The 20,291-nt window shown below is 45.7% G+C and overlaps 1 protein-coding gene across 5 annotated transcripts in view; it reads right to left on the minus strand.

Annotated features, from left to right (window-relative positions):
• LOC140408721 (coiled-coil domain-containing protein 158-like) overlaps positions 1 to 20,291 on the minus strand; it is a 418,982-nt gene that overhangs the window by 91,784 nt on the left and 306,907 nt on the right. For 4 of the 5 annotated variants that reach the window (XM_072496325.1, XM_072496322.1, XM_072496323.1 and 1 more), the window contains one exon: positions 10,551 to 10,667. The exons of the other annotated variant lie outside the window; for it this stretch is intronic. In XM_072496325.1, coding sequence (XP_072352426.1) covers positions 10,551 to 10,667 — 117 coding nt within the window. The remainder of the gene's footprint in view (positions 1 to 10,550; positions 10,668 to 20,291) is intronic. 5 annotated transcript variants of the gene reach the window in all.

A 20,291-nucleotide genomic window follows, 5' to 3' on the forward strand; every position in this document is an offset into this window, starting at 1 on the left:
GGGCCTGTTCTGTGCTGTATTTTCTATGTTCTATGTTCTAGTCCATTGATAACTTCATACAGCTGTCTACAGCTTTATTCCTCATATTCAACCACAAACTAAATTTTTACATTATCTAAACTCCAGAGATATGCATATCCATTCTACACAAATCTTAGGCCAGCCATTTCATCCCCGGAATCAGTCTAGTAACCTCTGTTGCACCCCCTCTAAAGCAGTATATCCTTCCTTTGGTAAGGAGACTATAACTGTACATAGTACAGGTACTCCAGGTGTGGTCTCACGTAATCCTTATATAATTGTAGCAAGTCTTCCTGAATCTTAAACTCCAACTCGCTTGCAATAAGGACTAACATGCCATTTGCGTTCCTAACTGCTTGTTCTACCCTCCATGTTACCTTTCTGTGGTTCATTTGCAAGGATCTCCAAAAATCCCTCCGAATACCAACATTATCTCATCTTTCAGAAAAATTCTGCTTTTCCATTATTCCTGCCTGTGAGTAATGTTGCATTTCCCAGATTATACTGGGATTATACTCCATCTGCCACCTCTTGTCACATCACTTAATGCATCCATATCTAATTGCAGCCGGTTTGTGTCCACCACACAGCTTACTTTCCTACCTAGCTTTGTACCATCAGCAAACTTGATCCCTTGTCTAAGTCATTGATACAGATTATAAATAGCTGAGGCCTGAGCACTGAAGCTTGCAGCACTCCACTAGATATACCTGAAATCAAAACCAGTTAGGACATATTTCCTTCTTATACATCTTAAATGGGCAACAGCTTTTTTTTTATTTGTTCATGGGATGTGGGCGCTGCTGGCTGGGCCAGCATTTATTACCCATTTAAGAGTCAACTCCATTGCTGTGGGTCTGGAATCACATGTAGGCCAGACCAGGTAAGGACAACAGATTCCTTCCGTAAAGGACATTAGTGAACCAGATGGGTTTTTACAACAATCGATAATGGTTTCATGGTCATCTTTGGTCTTTTAATTCCATGGCGGGATTCGAACCCGAGGCCCCAGAGCATGATTCTGGGTCTCTGGATTACTAGTCCAGCAACAATGCCGCTGTACCACTGCCATGCAAACCTCTGTAAACTATAAACCCCAATGAATACTCTAATTGATGTCTGAAAAATTACACATCTTCATACATTGGTTCAGAATTTGTTGTAATGGTTCTATTTGAACCAGACTCCATCATTTAGGCTGTTGTGCACCCCAGTTGTGTGTGATTTTCTACAGGTGTATTTACACCAGATTTTGCTGGACAACTAACTAACACAGTGAACATAGGAGTAGAGCAGAAGCAGTGCAGTCAATGGCCAAAGTAAAAGCTCATTGGAACATGATGATATTCAAGCACAGAAGTATTTAAAATAGATGTTTAAAGGTTGAACAGATGGACAGAAACAATCACAAATGTAAACTGAGAAACAGTTTGCATATGCGTCTGTTTTTAAATCTGTCTGGTTTGTTAATTACATGGAACAGTAACACTATTTTTCCACTGAGGTTGTACAAACAGAAATCAGCAGCATTTAGCCTTCAGCTGTTTGAAAAATATGTAGTTATTTTTCTGACTTGCTACTTAGAGGATATTTGACACAAGCTACTAAACATAATATTCAGAACAAATAGAACTCAATTGAATACATCCAATACAGTGTTAACAGCTCATGATGTGGTCTCCTCTACAATGGGGAGGTTGAAAGCAGATTGGGTGGTCACTTTGCAGAACCCCTCTGCAAAAGTAATCCTGAGCTTCTGGTCATCTATAATTTGAATTTTCTATCCCATTTACACTCTAACCTCTTTCCTCGGTCTCCTGTGGTGTTCCAGTGAAGCTCAGAATAAGCAAGAGGTTCAGAATATAATCTTTTAATTCAGCATTTTATAAACGTCCAGACTCAACACTAAGTTCAACAATTTCAGATCATAAAATCTGCCCCCTTTTTTTTGGAAACCATCTCTTACAGATGTTTCTGCTATTCTCATTTATGCTTCCACTAGACCAATCTTTAGTTTCATATGAACATAGAAAATAGGAGCAGAAGTGGGCCATTCAGCCCCTCGAGTCTGCTCTGCTATTTGATACGATCATTGCTGATCTGTTTGTGATTCAAATTCTACATTCCTACCTACCCCCGGTAACCTAGTCCAACAAGAATCCATTTTTAAAATATTCAATGACCTTGCCTCTTCTGAGGCAGAGAGTTCCAAAGTTCCACAACCCTCTGTCCTAAAAGGGCGACTCATAATTTTAGAACAGTGCCCCTTAGCTCTGGACTCACCCACACGAGGAAACATCCTTTCTACCTCCACCTTGTTTTGAAGTCCACCTTGTTTCCTGCTCATTATCATCTGAAATGTCAAATCTGTTTCTTTCTCTGGTTTTATTTTCATCAGGTCAACTTGCAAATTTATTTGGCAAACTAGGTTTTGGTCAGTCATTAATTGATTTTGTTGAGATGGTGAAGGCGGCAAAGGCGTTTGTGAAGGTAGAAGGACTGATGCAGAAGTGAGAAATTGGACTGAGGATTGGTCTTGGACTGAGGGTCGAGGGGTTGGATGATTGTATATAGTTTTATTTTTTATTTATTTCATGTTTTTTATCTCATGTTGTTATATGTGTTAAATGGGGTGAAGCTGCCTGTTTAGGTAAGGTCAGAGTTGAGATTTTTTGTCATGGCGGTTTTCTGGGGTTTGTGTGTTTGCGTTAGGTTTGTTTGTTTGAAGGGAATTTCTTTGGGACCGGGTAGGGGTGAGTGGAATGGAGGGGGGCCTCTACATTAGCAAGTTCAAGCTGGCTAGTGAGCAGGAGTGTGGTGGGAGGGGAAGGGCTGCGGATAGGGTCGAATAGGTTTTGATGGGCCCAGGAGGTGTGGAAAGTGGGGGGAGGGGACTGATACTGGGAGATGTGTTTTCGAGAGGAAGTGGATGGGGGTGATTCTGCGAGGGGGGGGTTCGATGGCAACAAAGGGATGGGGCGGGCCCGGCCCAGTTGGCAGGGCCTGGAGTTATGATGATGGTGGATAGGAGGGGTGGGGGGTTGAGTGACCCCCGGTCAGAATACTTACGTGGAACGTGAGGGGTTTAGGGGAACCAGCGAAGAGGTTGAGGGTGTCTGCACACCTAAAAAGCTTAAAGGCCGATGTTGTTATGCTACAAGAGACTCATCTGAAGGTGAAAGACCAGGTGAGGCTCAGGAAGGGCTGGGTGAGCCAAGTGTTTCACTCAGAGTTCGGCAGTAGGGCTCGGGAGGGAGGGGGGTGGGGGGGGACCAGGAGGGTAGATTTTTTGATGTAATAGTAACAGGGGGGTAGGTGGCGTTGGCAAGTGTATACGGCCCTAACTGGGATGATGCAGGATTTATGAGGAAGATGCTTGGGGCCATTCTGGACTTGGATTCGCATGAGCTAATAGTGGAAGAGGATTGGAATCTGGTACCACAGCCAAGGATGGGCAGGTCGCAGCCGCACTCGCTTGTCTTATCGGGGTGGGGGTTCACCTAGGTTCCCAAGGTTTATTCAAAGAAAGATTTTTTCGTAGTTGGGAAGGCAATGCTGGCTGGGATTAGGGGATCAGAATATTCGGCGATAGCGTTCTCGGATATGTGCCGCGTTGGGTGTCATGGTCCTGGAGAAAGGGGTAGTGCAGAAGTCGGGGTGGAGAAAGGATGTGGAGTTGCTGGAGGACCGAAGTTTTTGTGAGAAGATCAGGAAAGTGATTGAGAGTATGTGGGTTTTAACTGTACTGGGAAAATATTACAGGCGGTGGTATGGGAGTCCTTGAAGGCGATAATGAGGGGGGAAGAGATATCGTTTAAGGCCAAGGTAGATAAAGAGGAGAGGGAGGAGCGTCAAAGGCTGATAGAAGAGATGTTGGAAGTGGACAGGAGGTACGCGGGGTGATGCAGATCTGGCACTTTTGGACAGAAAGAGGGAGTTACAGGCTAGTTTCAGCCGGTTGTCCATTGAGAAGGTGGTACAGAAACTGAGGCGGGCGAGGGGAGCGATTTATGAATATGAGGAGAAGGTGGGGCGCATGCTCGCAGGCCAACTTCTGAGGGAGGCGGCGGCGAGGGAATAGGTGCAGGATAGGACGGGGAAATTGGTGATGGCTCCGGACCAGTTTAATAAAGTGTTTGAGGGACGGCATGGTGGTGGTGGATAGCAGTGTTGCCAATGGTGCGGAGGTCCCGGTTCAATCCCGGCCCCGGGTCACTGTCTGTGTGGAGTTTTCACATTCTTCCTGTGTCTGCGTGGGTTTCAACCCCACAACCCAAAGATGTGCATGTTAGGTGGATTTGCCACGCTAAATTGCCCCTCAATTGGATAAAAAAAAATTGTGTACTATAAATGTTTTTTAAAAACCATGGTGTTTGAGGAATTTTATGAAAAATTGTATAGATCGGAGCCATTGGGGAGGATCAGGAGATGAGGGTGTTCCTGGACGGATTGGAGTATCCAAGGCTGGAGGAGGAAGACAGGGCCAGACTGGAGAAGTTGGTGGGAGAACAGGAGGTGAAAGAGGCAATTGAGAGAATGCAATCAGGGAAGGTGGCAGGGCCAAATACGTTCCCAGTGGAGTATTACAAGAAATTTAAAGACAAATTGGTGCCACTGATGGTGGGGGTGTTCGAGGAGGTCATAGGGAAGGGGGTGCTACCACAAACATTAGGGCAGGCCTCGATCTCCCTGCTGTCAAAGAAAGGTAAGGACCCGACGGGATGTGGGTTGTATAGGCCTATATCGCTACTGAATGTAGATGCCAAGGTACTTACGAAGATACTGGCGGCTAGGTTAGAGGTGTGCCTCTCGAAGGTGATAGGGCAGGACCAGACAGGATTCGTAAAAGGAAGGCAGCTATTTTCAAATATCAGGAGGTTACTAAATGTAATCCTGACGCCAGCTGAGGGAGGGTAGATGGAGGTGGTGGTTGCGTTCAATGTGGAAAAGGCGTTTGATCGGGTAGAATGGGGTATTTGATGGTGGTTCCAGAGAGGTTTGGGATTCGGCCGAAATTTACAGAATAGGTACGGCTACTATATAAGGAACTGATGGCAAGTGTCTGCACGAATAACATGAGGTACTTTGCTCTGCACCAGGGGACCAGGCAAGTATGTCCTATGTCCCTTTTGCTATTTGCATTAGCGATAGATCCTTTGGCCATCACTTTTAAGGAGTTCGGGACTGTGGAAGGGAATAGTATGGGGGTGGGGGAGATTGGAACATGGGGTATGTTTGTATGCAGGTGACCTATATATATCAGAGCCAAGCATGTCGGTGGGGAACATGATGGAACTTCTCTGAAGATTTAGGTCTTTTTCAGGATATAAATTGAATCTGGAGAAGCGTGAATATTTTGTGGTGATCCGGCCGAGGGAGTGGGGGTGGGAGTGGGAGGGCTGCCATTTCACAGGGCAACAACCCACTTCAGGTATTTAGGGGTGTGGGTGGCGTGGGGTTGGGGGGACTCCACAGGTACAATTTCACTAGCTTTGGGGGGGTTTAAACTAATGCAGCAGGGGCATGGGAACCTGGATTGTAGTTTTAGGGTAAGGGAGAATGAGAGTATAGAGGTCAGGAGCACAGATTTGACGTCGCAGGAGGGGGCCAGCGTTCAGGTAGGTGGTTTGAAGTGTGTCTACTTCAATGCCAGGAGTATACGAAACAAGGTAGGGGAACTGGCAGCGTGGGTTGGTACCTGGGACTTCGATGTTGTGGCCATTTCGGAGACATGGATAGAGCAGGGACAGGAATGGATGTTGCAGGTTCCGGGGTTTAGGTGTTTTAGTAAGCTCAGAGAAGGAGGCAAAAGAGGGGGAGGTGTGGCGCTGCTAGTCAAGAGCAGTATTACGGTGGCGGAGAGGATGCTAGATGGGGACTCTTCTTCCGAGGTAGTATTGGCTGAAGTTAGAAACAGGAAAGGAGAGGTCACCCTGTTGGGAGTTTTTTATAGGCCTCCTAATAGTTCTAGGGATGTAGAGGAAAGGATGGCGAAGATGATTCTGGATATGAGCGAAAGTAACAGGGTAGTTATTATGGGAGACTTTAACTTTCCAAATATTGACTGGAAAATATATCGTTCGAGTACAATAGATGGGTCGTTTTTTGTACAGTGTGTGCAGGAGGGTTTCCTGAAACAATATGTTGACAGGCCAACAAGAGGCGAGGCCACGTTGGATTTGGTTTTGGGTAATGAACCAGGCCAGGTGTTGGATTTGGAGGTAGGAGAGCACTTTGGGGACAGTGACCACAATTCGGTGACGTTTACGTTAATGATGGAAAGGGATAAGTATACACCGCAGGGCAAGAGTTATAACTGGGGGAAGGGCAATTATGATGCCATTAGACGTGACTTGGGGGGGATAAGGTGGAGAAGTAGGCTGCAAGTGTTGGGCACACTGGATAAGTGGGGCTTGTTCAAGGATCAGCTACTGCGTGTTCTTGATAAGTATGTACCGGTCAGACAGGGAGGAAGGCGTCGAGCGAGGGAACCGTGGTTTACCAAGGAAGTGGAATCTCTTGTTAAGAGGAAGAAGAAGGCCTATGTGAAGATGAAGTGTGAAGTTTCGGTTGGGGCGATGGATAGTTACAAGGTAGCGAGGAAGGATCTAAAGAGAGAGCTAAGACGAGCAAGGAGGGGACATGAGAAGTATTTGGCAGGAAGGATCAAGGAAAACCCAAAAGCTTTCTATAGGTATGTCAGGAATAAGCGAATGACTAGGGAAAGAGTAGGACCAGTCAAGGACAGGGATGGGAAATTGTGTGTGGAGTCTGAAGAGATAGGCGAGATACTAAATGAATATTTTTCGTCAGTATTCACTCAGGAAAAAGATAATGTTGTGGAGGAGAATGCTGAGCCCCAGGCTAATAGAATAGATGGCATTGAGGTACGTAGGGAAGAGGTGTTGGCAATTCTGGACAGGCTGAAAATAGATAAGTCCCCGGGACCTGATGGGATTTATCCTAGGATTCTATGGGAGGCCAGGGAAGAGATTGCTGGACCTTTGGCTTTGATTTTTATGTCATCATTGGCTACAGGAATAGTGCCAGAGGACTGGAGGACAGCAAATGTGGTCCCTTTGTTCAAAAAGGGGAGCAGAGACAACCCCGGCAACTATAGACCGGTGAGCCTCACGTCTGTAGTGGGTAAAGTCTTGGAGGGGATTATAAGGGACAAGATTTATAATCATCTAGATAGGAATAATATGATCAGGGATAGTCAGCATGGCTTTGTGAAGGGTAGGTCATGCCTCACAAACCTTATTGAGTTCTTTGAGAAGGTGACTGAACAGGTAGACGAGGGTAGAGCAGTTGATGTGGTGTATATGGATTTCAGCAAAGCGTTTGATAAGGTTCCCCACGGTAGGCTATTGCAAAAAATACGGAGGCTGGGGATTGAGGGTGATTTAGAGATGTGGATCAGAAATTGGCTAGCTGAAAGAAGACAGAGGGTGGTGGTTGATGGGAAATGTTCAGAATGGAGTACAGTCACAAGTGGAGTACCACAAGGATCTGTTCTGGGGCCGTTGCTGTTTGTCATTTTTATCAATGACCTAGAGGAAGGCGCAGAAGGGTGGGTGAGTAAATTTGCAGACGATACTAAAGTCGGTGGTGTTGTCGATAGTGTGGAAGGATGTAGCAGGTTACAGAGGGATATAGATAAGCTGCAGAGCTGGGCTGAGAGGTGGCAAATGGAGTTTAATGTAGAGAAGTGTGAGGTGATTCACTTTGGAAGGAATAACAGGAATGCGGAATATTTGGCTAATGGTAAAGTTCTTGAAAGTGTGGCTGAGCAGAGGGATCTAGGTGTCCATGTACATAGATCCCTGAAAGTTGCCACCCAGGTTGATAGGGTGGTGAAGAAGGCCTATGGAGTGTTGGCCTTTATTGGTAGAGGGATTGAGTTCCGGAGTCGGGAGGTCATGTTGCAGCTGTACAGAACTCTGGTCCGGCCGCATTTGGAGTATTGCGTACAGTTCTGGTCACCGCATTATAGGAAGGACGTGGAGGCTTTGGAGCGGGTGCAGAGGAGATTTACCAGGATGTTGCCTGGTATGGAGGGAAAATCTTATGAGGAAAGGCTGACGGACTTGAGGTTGTTTTCGTTGGAGAGAAGAAGGTTAAGAGGAGACTTAATAGAGGCATACAAAATGATCAGGGGGTTGGATAGGGTGGACAGTGAGAGCCTTTTCCCGCGGATGGATATGGCTGGCACGAGGGGACATAACTTTAAACTGAGGGGTAATAGATATAGGACAGAGGTCAGAGGTAGGTTCTTTACGCAAAGAGTAGTGAGGCCGTGGAATGCCCTATCTGCTACAGTAGTGAACTCACCAACATTGAGGGCATTTAAAAGTTTATTGGATAAACATATGGATGATAATATGGGGGTGGCCGGCGCTGGCGTGGTTGGCACCACAGGCCCTCCCGCGGATTGGTGGGCCCCAATTGCAGGCCAGGCCACCCCCACGGTGGCCAGATCCCCCCGCGCCCGCCCGAGGACTCTGCAGGCCACCCGTAGAGCCACACCCTCCGGTACAGACCTGGTTTGATTTACGCCGGCGGGACCGGCCGAAAACGTGCGGCCGCTCGGCCCATCGTGGGGCAGAGAATTGCCGGGGGGGTCACTGCCAACGGCCGCCGACTGGCGCGGCGCGATTCCCGCCCCCGTCAAAACCCCGGCGCCGGAGAATTCAGCAGCCGGCATCAGGGCAGCGGGGCGGGATTCACGCCGCACCCCCTGGCGATTCTCTGACCCGGCGGGGGGTCGGAGAATCCCACCCATTCTTTAGGAAAGTGGACAAGTTGGTTACCTCGTTTATTTGAGTGGGGGAAAGGTAGCCAGGATCAGGAAGGTGGTCCTGCAGAGAGGATGGAAAGCGGGGGGGGGGCCTCCCGAATTTATTATATTATTATTGGGCGGCAAGTGCGGAAAAGGTGAGGAGTTGGGTCGGGGGGCGGGCAAGAGTCCCGTTGGGTTAGGATGGAGGAGGGTCTTTATAGGGGGGCGGGGTTGAGGGCGCTGGCAAGTACTTTGGGAGTCCGGTGGTAGTGGCAACACTGAAGATTTGGAGGCAGTTGAGGCAGCGCCGTAAGCTGAAGGCAGGGTCAGGGGAGATGCCGATCAGGAGGAATCGCAGGTTTGAGCCGGGGAGGATGGATGGAAGGTTCCGGAGATGGGAGGAGAGGGAGATCAGGGTATTAAAAGACCGGTTCCTGTGGGGTCGTTTTGCGATGTTGGAAGAGTTGGGGGAGAAATATGGATTGGGGCAATGGGAAGGGTTTAGGTACCTGCAGCTCCGAGACTTTGCGAGGAAGGAGGTTCCGAGCTTCCCAATAGTTGTTGGAAGTGGTATTGACTGCATGGGGAATGGAGAAAGGGATGGTATTGGTGATTTATGGGAAGATTTTGGGGGAGAACTGAGTGTCTATGGAGGGGATTAAAGCAAAGTGGGAAGATGAGTTGGGGGAGGTTATGGAAGAAGCTCTGTGGTATGAGGTGCTCTGAAGGCTGAATGCCACAACCTCATATGCGAGGTTGGGACTGATACAGCTAAAGGTCGTGTATAGGGCACACCTCACGAGGTCAAGCCGACTCTTTGAGGGAGTGGAGGATGTGAGTGTTGTGGGAGGGGCCCCGCAAACCATGTACCTATGTTTTGTCCTGTCAGAAGCTGGAGAGGTATTGGAGGGAGGTTTTCAGTATCATCTCAGGGGTACTACACGTGAACTTGGAACCCCTAAAAGCCTTTTTTGGGGTGTCGGACCGGCCAGAGCTGCATTTGGATGCGGGGGCAGATGTTTTAACTTTCGCCTCGCTGATTGCCCAGAGGCTGATCCTGTTGAGGTGGAGGTCAGCTTCTCCACCCTGTGCCTCGACTTGGCAGGGGACCTACTTGAATTTCTGTCCCTTAAGAAGGTGAAATTTGAGCTGAGGGGGATGAAGGAGGGGTTCTACAATTCATGGGAACTGTTTATTTTGCACTTTTGAGAATTGGTTGCTATTGAACATTAAGGGGTGGGGAAGGATGGGGGGTTGTATTTAGTGTTGTATTATTGCAGTACTCAATTTAACCGTCACATTGTTCATTGATGCAAGCGCTCAGTTGCTTTGCCTACTTTACAATTTGGTTTGGGTTCCCTGAATGACCAAACTGTCTCACGGAACACCAGCTCCTTCCCAGGCTTGTAATTCTTTCTCCGTCGATCGACAAAACAAAGAGGCTTCACCAAACATTTTGGTCAGTGCAAGTGCATGGCAGAACCGGAATAGACGAGGAGAAAATAGCTGAACTGACAGCCTGACCCATTACCCTGCTGCCACAATATAAAGAAAAAGAGGCAGGTGAACGATCTGCTGTGGGGAAACCGGAGTGTCTCGATCCATGGATCTTTAAAATGCCACCCCACGGGGTGCGTTCCGCTCTAGATATCTTCACAAGGGATAAAATAAATTACTTACAGCAAAATTATGACCCTGGAAAATAAAAGTGCATTTATAAAATGGATTATGAATAATGAACGCTTACAGAGGAGCGGTATCCAGATGATGGCCGGGAAGATGATGGATTAACACAAACTGGAGGGGAATAGGTTCGCGCATTTGAACACTGACCAGTAGTACTAAAACCTGGACCTTGGAGCTCCTTTAAAACAAAGATATTATACAAAATTATAAGATTAGAATATACTTTAAAAAAAAGTAAAAATATATAGTATATATTGCAAAAAGTATTAATATTTGATTGATTTTGACAAAACGGTGTTTTAAATAATAGGAAAACAAGCAGTAGAATATTGGATTAAAAAAAGGAATGGAGATATCAGAATGGATGCATTCTCCCGCTGGAGCCCTGCAACTGAACACGGACATGCACAAAACGATCTGTGTTGATTTGTCTTTTATTTTTTCTTGTGACAATGCTACTGGTCTTTACTCAGTGCCTCTCCTCCAGTGGAAAAAAGGTGGGGTTTTATATTTGTACTTAAATTTGTATTCAGAGGCTCGGGTTGTCTGCTACAAGCTAAATCAAATAAAACGATCTAGACACAGCTTAATTAACAGCAACCAAGCACACCGTTTAGTTAAATTAAGTTAACTCCTGGCTCACCCTGACAACACTGCAATTGTACCTACGCCAAATGGACTGCAGCGGGTCAAGGCAGCTGCTCACCACCAGCTTCTAAAGGGCAATCAGGGATTGCTGGCCTTGCCAGTGATATCCACATTACATGAACAAATAAACCAAATCTGTTGTCTAATGTACTATTAACTATTTTATTACTTTAATTTTATATCAAGGTTAAGTTAACTGCCAACATAAATAGGTACAGTAAAACTTTGCTGTGGAATTAAAACCCAGCATTCAGAGTTCAATTTATTTCAGTTCAGAATTAATAACACAGCTTCAGGCAGCGTCAACTTGATACAGCACATTAGTAATATTATGTGTGAAGGATTACAGCATGTGCTTTCATCCTGTTAGTCCTTCATAGCTGATGTACAAAATAATAGATAGCAGTCATGCTCTTCCTGCTTAATGCTACATTTTGGGTGGTATGCAAATATTCTCCAATCCAATAGTTTAACCATCACAGCACAATTCTATCTCCCTCCCACCCCCACATGTCCATTGTTTTCTCATTTCAATCACTTTGAATGTACTATTACTGTACAACTGCTGATTTGTACTAGAGCAATTTAAACATTCATTCACAAAACCGGCTCAGACATCTAGTGAAGTACAGCAGAGTTCCCCTTTTTTTAATTAAACAAGATTAAAATATTACTTTAACAATCAGGACAGCAGATAACTCCACTGACCAAATCTTCCAAAAGGCGACTTATTATTTAAATCACCATGGATTTTTTCCAATTAAATAAGTCACCTGAGGGAAGCCGATAGTTAAAAGTAAAACTTCCAAGAAAACATTAAAATTTTGACAATTTCACTCTGGCCCCATATGGCAATTAAGCAAAACTACAGTGCATGAATCAAAGATTACAATCTATATTTTCCACCTTTGGCCAGTGTACCTCATATATTTCATGGCCTCAGCAGGATTGGAATGATAATGCCGCCTGTAGCCTGTACCTATTTTTATCCTCATAGCTTTCAATCCCATTCTTAACCTTTTCAAACATTGTTCATCAAAATGGCATTCATTACATTTGATAGAAGACTATTTCCTCACCACGCCATTGCAGTATTGGTAAGCCTGTTATACCCGAATGTGACCTTCCACAGATCCTTATTTGTAATTGTAAATTTAGGAATTAATCTGATTAACAACAGTGAAAAAAATTATTAACTAACAGTAAGTATAGTGCAGTCAAAAACATGCACAAGAACACTTTTTTTCATCTTACAACAAGCACAAATAGAGAAAAACTCTTCTTCGTGAGTAGGTTATCAGGCTTTTAGTACTTCAGTTCAGTCATAGTAATTTTGAAGAGGTGATGGGCTGTTAGTGCTGGTCAGGTCATTTAGTTTCTCAGGCCAATTTTGCCATTCAGTAAGATCATGATTATTATGTGGCTTAGCTCCATATACAAACTGTTTCTTATACCTAACACCATTGGTTCATAAAAATCGATCAATCTCAGAGTTAAAGTTAACAATTATCCCAGCACCAACCATCACTTGCAGAAGAAAGTTCTAAACTTCTACCACCACTTTGCATGTAGAAGTATTACCTAACCTCATCCCTGAAAGATCTGACTCTAATATCTACGTTCTCCCATCAGCAGAAATAGTTTCTCCCAATTTACTCATCAGTTCCCCCTAATTCTACGAAAACTTGCAACAAACCATCCTTCCCCTGGCATACAGCCCTAGTTTGTGTAATTTCTCTTTGCGATTTAATCTTTAGTCCAGATAGCATTCTAATAAACCTATGCTGCGCATCTTCAAGGGTCATTAATATTTCCTAAGGTGCAGTGCCCAGACCAAACAGAGTACTTCTCCTGGCGCAATCTAACCATAGTTATAGAGTTTTACAGCACAGAAAGAGGCCCTTCAGCCCATGACACCCATCAATCTATTCTAATCCCAGTTTCCAGCTCTTGGCCCGTAGCCTTGTATGCTATGGCATTTCAAGAGCTCATCAAAAATGTCTTAAAAGTTGTGAGGGTTCCTGCCTCTATCACCTTTTCAGGCAGTGAGTTCCAGATTCCAACCACCCTCTGGGTAAAAAGGTTTTTCCTCACATCTCCTCCAAACCTCCTGCCCATTACTTTAATTCTATGCTCCCTGGTTATTGACCACTCAACTAAGGGGAAAGATACCTTCCTTTCCACCCTATCTATGTCCTTCATAATTTTATACACCTCAATCAGGCCCCCCTCAGCCTTCTCTGCTCCAGGGAAAACAACCCCAGCCTATCCAGTCTCTCTTGTTAGCTGAAACGATCCAGCCCAGGCATCATCCTGGTGAATATCCTCTGCACCCTCGCCAATGCTATAATTTCCTTGCTATAGTGTGGTGACCAGAACTGGGCACAGTACTCCAGCTGATGCCTAACCAGTGTCTTATACAGCTCCAATATAACCTCCCTGCCTTCATATTCAATGTCTCGGATAATAAAGGCAAGGATCCCAAATAACTTCTTAACCACCTTATCTACCTGTCCTGCTGTCTTCAGAGATCAGTGAACTTGCACATTAAGGTCCCTTTGATCCTCTGCACTTCCCAGGGTCCGGCCATTCATTCTATATTCCCTTGCCTTGTTAGTCCTCCCAAAATGCATCACCTCACACTTTCATGGTTAAATTCCATTTGCCAGTCTTCTGCCCATCTAACCAGCCCGTCTACATCGTTCTGTAACCTAAGGCCTTGCTCCTCACTATTTACCACACCATCAATTTTTGTGTCATCTGCAAACTAACTTATCATACATCCTACATTCACATCCAGATCATTAATGTATCCTACAAACAACACGGGACCCAGCACCGATCCATGCGGAACCCTACAGGATACAGGTTTCCAGTCACAAAAACAACCTTCAACCATCACCCTCTGTCTCCTACCACAAAGCCAGTTTTGGATCCAGTTTGCTAAATTGCCCTTGATCCCATGGGCTCTTACCTACATCAGCCTCCCATATGGGACCTTGTCAAAAGCCTTACTAAAGTCCACTAAAATCAACCGCACCACCTTCATCTACACACCTAGTCACCTCCTCAAAAAATTTAATCAAATTTGTAAGACATAGGGCTGGATTCCCCATTCTGGAGACAAAATCCCCATGCCGGTGTGAAAACCGTGGTGTTTTACACCAGGAAAACTGGTGCAAAATGGCCATCGATTCCCTGTTTCGGGGAGGCTAGCAGCCAGGCATCGTAGAGCTCCCAGCTCTAGCTGCCAATATGGCCTGCAGAATTGCAGGGCCCAATGGCGGATGCCGCTCGCGGACCCGGCCCGCAAAAATAGTCCCCCCTTCAGCCAGCTCACGCGTCCCAGACTGCACCACCACAGTGCCCCCAGCCCCGAATAATGCCCCCACTGCCCGCAGAACGGCCCTCCCCCAACTGTGGCGGTGCTGGACTGAGTCTGCAGCTGCCACGCTGAGTTCCTGACGGGTGAGTGCAAACGTGTCCCATGCTGTTGGGAACTTGGCAGGTCAGGGACGGAGCATCGCGGGGCGGGCCTCAGCCAATGTAAGGAGAGCGTGGATACGGCATGCGGCGTACTCCTAGAGTACGCCGCTTTTCAGGTGACGGAGCATCGCGAAAGCGGCGCCGCCCCTAATTTCATCGCCATTGGCGATTATCCATCCCGTCGCCGAACACGATTTCGGCGTCGGGGATTGGAGAATCCAGCCCCTGATCTCCCTTTGACAAAACCATGCTGTCTATTCTTGACTAATCCTTGCCTCTCCAAGTGGAGATTAATTCTGTCCCTCAGAATGTTTTTCAGTAGTTTCCCTACCACTGATGTTAATAATAATAATCTTTATTGTTGTCACAGGTAGGCTTACATTAACACTGCTCAATGAAGTTACTGTGAAAAGCCACCAGTCGCCACATTCCGGCACCTTTTCTGGTACAGAGAGGGAGAATTCAGAATGTCCAAATGACCTAACAGCACATCTTTCGGGACTTGTGGGAGGAAACCGAAGCACCCGGAAGAAACCCACACAGACACAGGGAGAACGTGCAGACTCCGCACAGACAGTGACGCAAACTGTAAATCAAACCTGGGACCCTGGAGCTGTGAAGCAACAGTGCTAACCACTGTGCTACCGTGCTGCCCTGATTTAGACTCACTGCCATGTAATTTCCTGGTTCCTTTCTTGAAGAATGGCACCACATTAGTTGTCCTCCACTCCTCTTTTGTGGCCAGAGAAGATTTAAAAATGTTTGTCAGAACTGCTGCAATCTCCTCCCTTGCCTCCCACAGCAACCCGGGATACATCCGGGGCTGGTTTAGCACAGAGCTAAATCGCTGGCTTTTAAAGCAGACCAAGGCAGGCCAGCAGCACGGTTCAATTCCCGTACTAGCCTCCCCGAACAGGCACCGGAATGTGGCGACTAGGGGCTTTTCACAGTAACTTCATTTGAAGCCTACTTGTGACAATAAGCGATTTTCATTTTAGGGGCTGGTTTAGCACAGTGGGCTAAATTGCTGGCTTGTAGTACAGAACAATGCCAGCAGTGCGGGTCAAATTCCTGTACCAGCCTCCCGAACAGGCGCCGGAATGTGGCGACTAGGGGCTTTTCACAGTAACTTCATTGAAGCCTACTCGTGACAATAAGTGATTATTATTATTATTACATCTCATCTGGCCCCGGGGATGTATCCACTTTTAAGCCCGTTAAACCTGTAAATATCTCCTCCCCCATCAATGTTATGCTGTTCAAGTAATCACAATGCGTCTCTTTCATTTCTATACCTACATCATCCTTCTCCGAAATGGCTTTGTACATTTCCATGTATTTTAGTTCACTAGGTATAAATGTCAGCGTTAGTTTTCTTGATTACTTTTTGCACTAGCCATGACATTTTAATAATCAATGTCAATGGGCCTTGAAGTCTCTTTGGACCTCCACTGTTTCTAGGTTTTTATTGTTTAAAAAGCACTCTGACCTAACATTTTTAAAAGTTCAAAATGGATAACCTCACACTTGCCTTATTATGAAATATAGCTTTCCCCATTTATCCATTAATACCTTTGTCATTATATGCTTTCATCTACACTGCCTACATTGCCACCTATCTTCGCGTCATTGGCAAACTTGGATATGTGGTTCTCCACCTATCATCCAATGCATTGTGCAAATGCAGTGAATTGCTGCGCCCCAATACGGATCTCTGTGGAACACTGACAATTAGAGTACCTGTCCAATATCCCGAATCTGTGTCTCCTGCTGTCAACTAATCTCCCAACCAGGTCAATCATTTGCTCTTAGTCCATGATCTTAAACTCTAGCGAACAATCTCTTACGAGAGACTTTATGAAATGCCTTCTGGGAATCTATCCCAATAATATCCATAGGCATGCCTTGATCCAAAATTGGTCAAAAGAGCTGAACTCAAGAGGGGATGAGAGAGTGACTGCCCTTGGCATCAAGGCAGCATTTAACAAGTGTGCCATCAAGGAGACCAAGTAAAACCAGAGCCAATAGGAATTAGTAGGGGAAAAACCCTTTACTGGTTGGAGTCATGCCTAATACAAAGGAAGATGGTTATGGTTGATAGAGGTCAATGCTCTCAGCCCCAGGACATTTCAGGCATTACGCAGATTGTCCTAGGCCAAACTATCTTCAGCTGCTTCGCCAATGGCCTCCCCTCCAACATAAGATCAGTTGTTCACTAATATTTGCACAATTTTCAGTATAATTCGCAGCTCCACAGATACTGATGCTGTCCGTGTCCATATGCATCAAGATCTGGACAACAATCAGACTTGAGCTGATAACTGGCACGTTACATTCATGTCACACAAGTGCCAGGCAATACCTATTTCCAAAAAGAGAGAACTTATCTATCTCCCCATGACATTCAATGGCATTGCCATTGCTGAATCCTCCATTATCAACATCCTGGGAGTTACCATTGGCCAGAAACTGAGCTGGACTAACCATATAAATATGTAGCTGCAAGAGCAGTCAGTGGCTAGGAATGCAGGGATGAGAGGCTGGGAATGCTTCTCCAGACTGCCCACCTACAAGGCACAAGTTGGGAATGTTATGGAATATTTTCCACCTTCCTGGATGAGTGAAGATTGAACCACACTGAATATGCTTGACACCATCCAGGACAAAGCAACTTGTTTGATCAGCCGAGTTAGAGGCCCCCGAGGAACTCCTGCAGTAACGTCCTAGAATTGAGATGACTGACCTCCAACAATGACAACCACCTCCCTTTGTGCCAGGTAGGAGTCTAATCAGTGGAGAGTTTCCCCCTGATTACCATCAGTTCCAGTTTTACTAGGGCTCTTTGATGTCATTCTTAGTCAAATGCAGCCTTGATATAAAGAGCAGTCACTCTCACTTCACCATGGCTGTTATTAAAATTGAAACATTATTCATTATTAAATCTAATATGGCATGCCTCCTTTTTGGTGCTGGGACATATTGTTGCAGAAAACTACAGCGTTTGTTATATTTCTGATGTGAGCTTGTTTATTTATCCCAATCTACATGAAAATTAACTGAAGTCATTGACAGGCACTTAATTCCAGAAGGCCTTCCACAACAGAGACAATGTTAGGCTCCTGCTGGTTCTCCAAGTAGCGGACGAGATCTCTGTTGCAAACATTCAATTCTGCCCAATATCTAATTAACCTATTGGTTGGGTCATGTGAGCCAAATGGATGACAGCTGCTGATATGCTCTTTGGCAAGTTTACTATTGGCACGAGACCCACAAGTCACTCATATCTGTGACACAAGGATGTCCGCAAACGAGACTTAAAGTTGACTAGGATGACAACTAGACCCTTTATTGGGTGAACTGGATACTATAATCTCTCACGTGCTACCACAGGCAGCCGTCTGTCATTATGGAAGGCTGGCTGAAAATACATTGATCCAAATCATGATTATATACCAACAAATAGAGTTATTCTACATGATACATATCAATGTTATCCAAGTGAACTTGCTGACTAACTATAAAGGCGGCTACGGTGACACCAATTTAGCCATGTGAACTAACTTTGGTAGAAAATTCCCAACACGCAATATCTACTTCACTGTGTATAATTAATTACTCTAAAATTAGACATATACCACTTTTCAGCGTGAAACTCAGCCATCTTTTCTTTCACCAGTTTGTAATTCTGACATGACTATATCAGGCACAACTTTTTACTACAGTTTCTAGGCTTTTTTACATCAATTGCGTGTGATACTTTGACTTTATCAGAATGGCTGTTGAGAATGTTGACTCATTGAGATGCACCAGACTTGCCCATGCTCTCCATCAAGAACATGATTGACTGCTGCTTCCCCTTGGTCATGTTGTGCAATGTTGGAGCTGATCCTTTTTGTTGGGGTTCTTTCCATCTATTGGCCTGCAATATTCTAAATAGTTGAGCTGACCATGGTGGATTCTCTTCTCTCCATGCAATGTTGCCTGTGATTTTACAGTGCTTAGGTCTGGCGCGATCTTCCCAAAAGGCAATAAAGTCCCAAAGTGAATGCGTTTAGCCGCGTATTTCCCGGCACTCGCGGTGCCGAGAAACTCATGGTTATTCCATGCAACTCGCTTTGAATAAGGGGCCTCAACGGGGAAAGCGTGGCCGAGGTCAAGGCCGCTAATAGCCCCGTTTTTTTACAATGGGGCGCTCTGCTCGCTAGAACTCCCCAATGCAGCGAGAGATCTGAATGCCATTTTTAAATGGCGTCCTGATCTCCGAGGCTCCGAATAGGAGTCCCTGACCTCTCCACCCCCCAGCCCAACCGCAACATGGGAAGGTCCCCCGGGGCCCTGCCACAACCTCGTCTTGTCACCGAGTCGGATGCAACAAGGTCATTCGATCGCGCACACTCTTTTCAGGTGATGTAGCGCTTCATACGTACCTCCTTAAATCTGATCTATTGCATTCACTGCTCCCAATGCAGTCTACTCTACAATGTAGAGACTAAACGCATACTGGATGGCCATTGTGCAGAACACCTTCGGCCCATCCACAAGCAGGACCCAGACCTTCCATGCTTTCCATTTCAACTCACCATCCTGCTCTCATGTCCACATGTCTGCCCTTGGTCTGCTGCAATGTTCCAGTGAAGCCCAGAGCAAACTGGAGGAACAGCACCTCATCGTCCGACTAGGCACAACACAGACTTACGGACTTAACATTGAGTTCAACAACTCCAGACTGTGAACTCTCTCCTCCACCTTCATCTCATTCTTATTTCTAGCAATTTATTTTCATTTCTTCCATCAATAATTTTTCCCTCACCATTGTCTCCCCTCCCCCATCCCACTTGAGCGATCTGTTGTCTGTTCTTAGTTTTCCTTTGACTCACTGCTTACCTCTATTTATGTGCCACTATCAACACCCCTTCTGGCTTTGATCATCCCATTTACATTCCCTTTGTCTTTTTGTCCAAATCTTTGTCAATCGGCACTTTCCATAAATTCATAAGATATAGGAACAGAATTAGGCCATATGGCCCATCAAGTCTGTTCCGCCATTTGATCATGGCTGATCTCATCCTGGCCTGAACTCCACCGTCCTGCCCATTCACCATAACCCTTCAACCCATTACCAATTAAAAATCTGTCTAACTCCTCCTTAAATTTACGCACTGTCCCTGCATCCAGCGCACTCTGGGGTAGCGAATTCCACAGATTCACAACCTTTTGGGAGAAGTAGTTTCTCCTCAACTCTGTTTTAAATTTGCTACCCCTTATCCTAAAACTATGACCCCTTGTTCTAGAATGTCCACAAGAGGAAGAATTTGCACCATATTTATTTTACCCACACCATTTATCATCTTGTAGACCTCAATTTGACCTCCCCTCATTCTTCTAAACTCTAGAGTGTATAGGCCTAAACTGTTCAATCTCTCTTCATACAACAAAGACCTCGGGCTGGATTCTCCCAAAGTGAGATTGTGTCCCCACGCCGGCGTAAAAACGGTGGAGTTTTACTCCCGAAATTCCTTGAAAAAAGTTAGACAAATTCATAGCCCTGCAGGGGGCTAGCAGGGACCTGGAGTGAATATCGTAGCTTTTGTTGCAGGTACTGGCCCCTGCACTTCCGGATCAGAGGCCGCACATGCACACGGTGGCGACCTCCAGCAACTGCGCCGTG

This window comes from Scyliorhinus torazame, chromosome 3, assembly GCF_047496885.1.
Source record: "Scyliorhinus torazame isolate Kashiwa2021f chromosome 3, sScyTor2.1, whole genome shotgun sequence".
Lineage (NCBI taxonomy): Eukaryota > Metazoa > Chordata > Chondrichthyes > Carcharhiniformes > Scyliorhinidae > Scyliorhinus > Scyliorhinus torazame.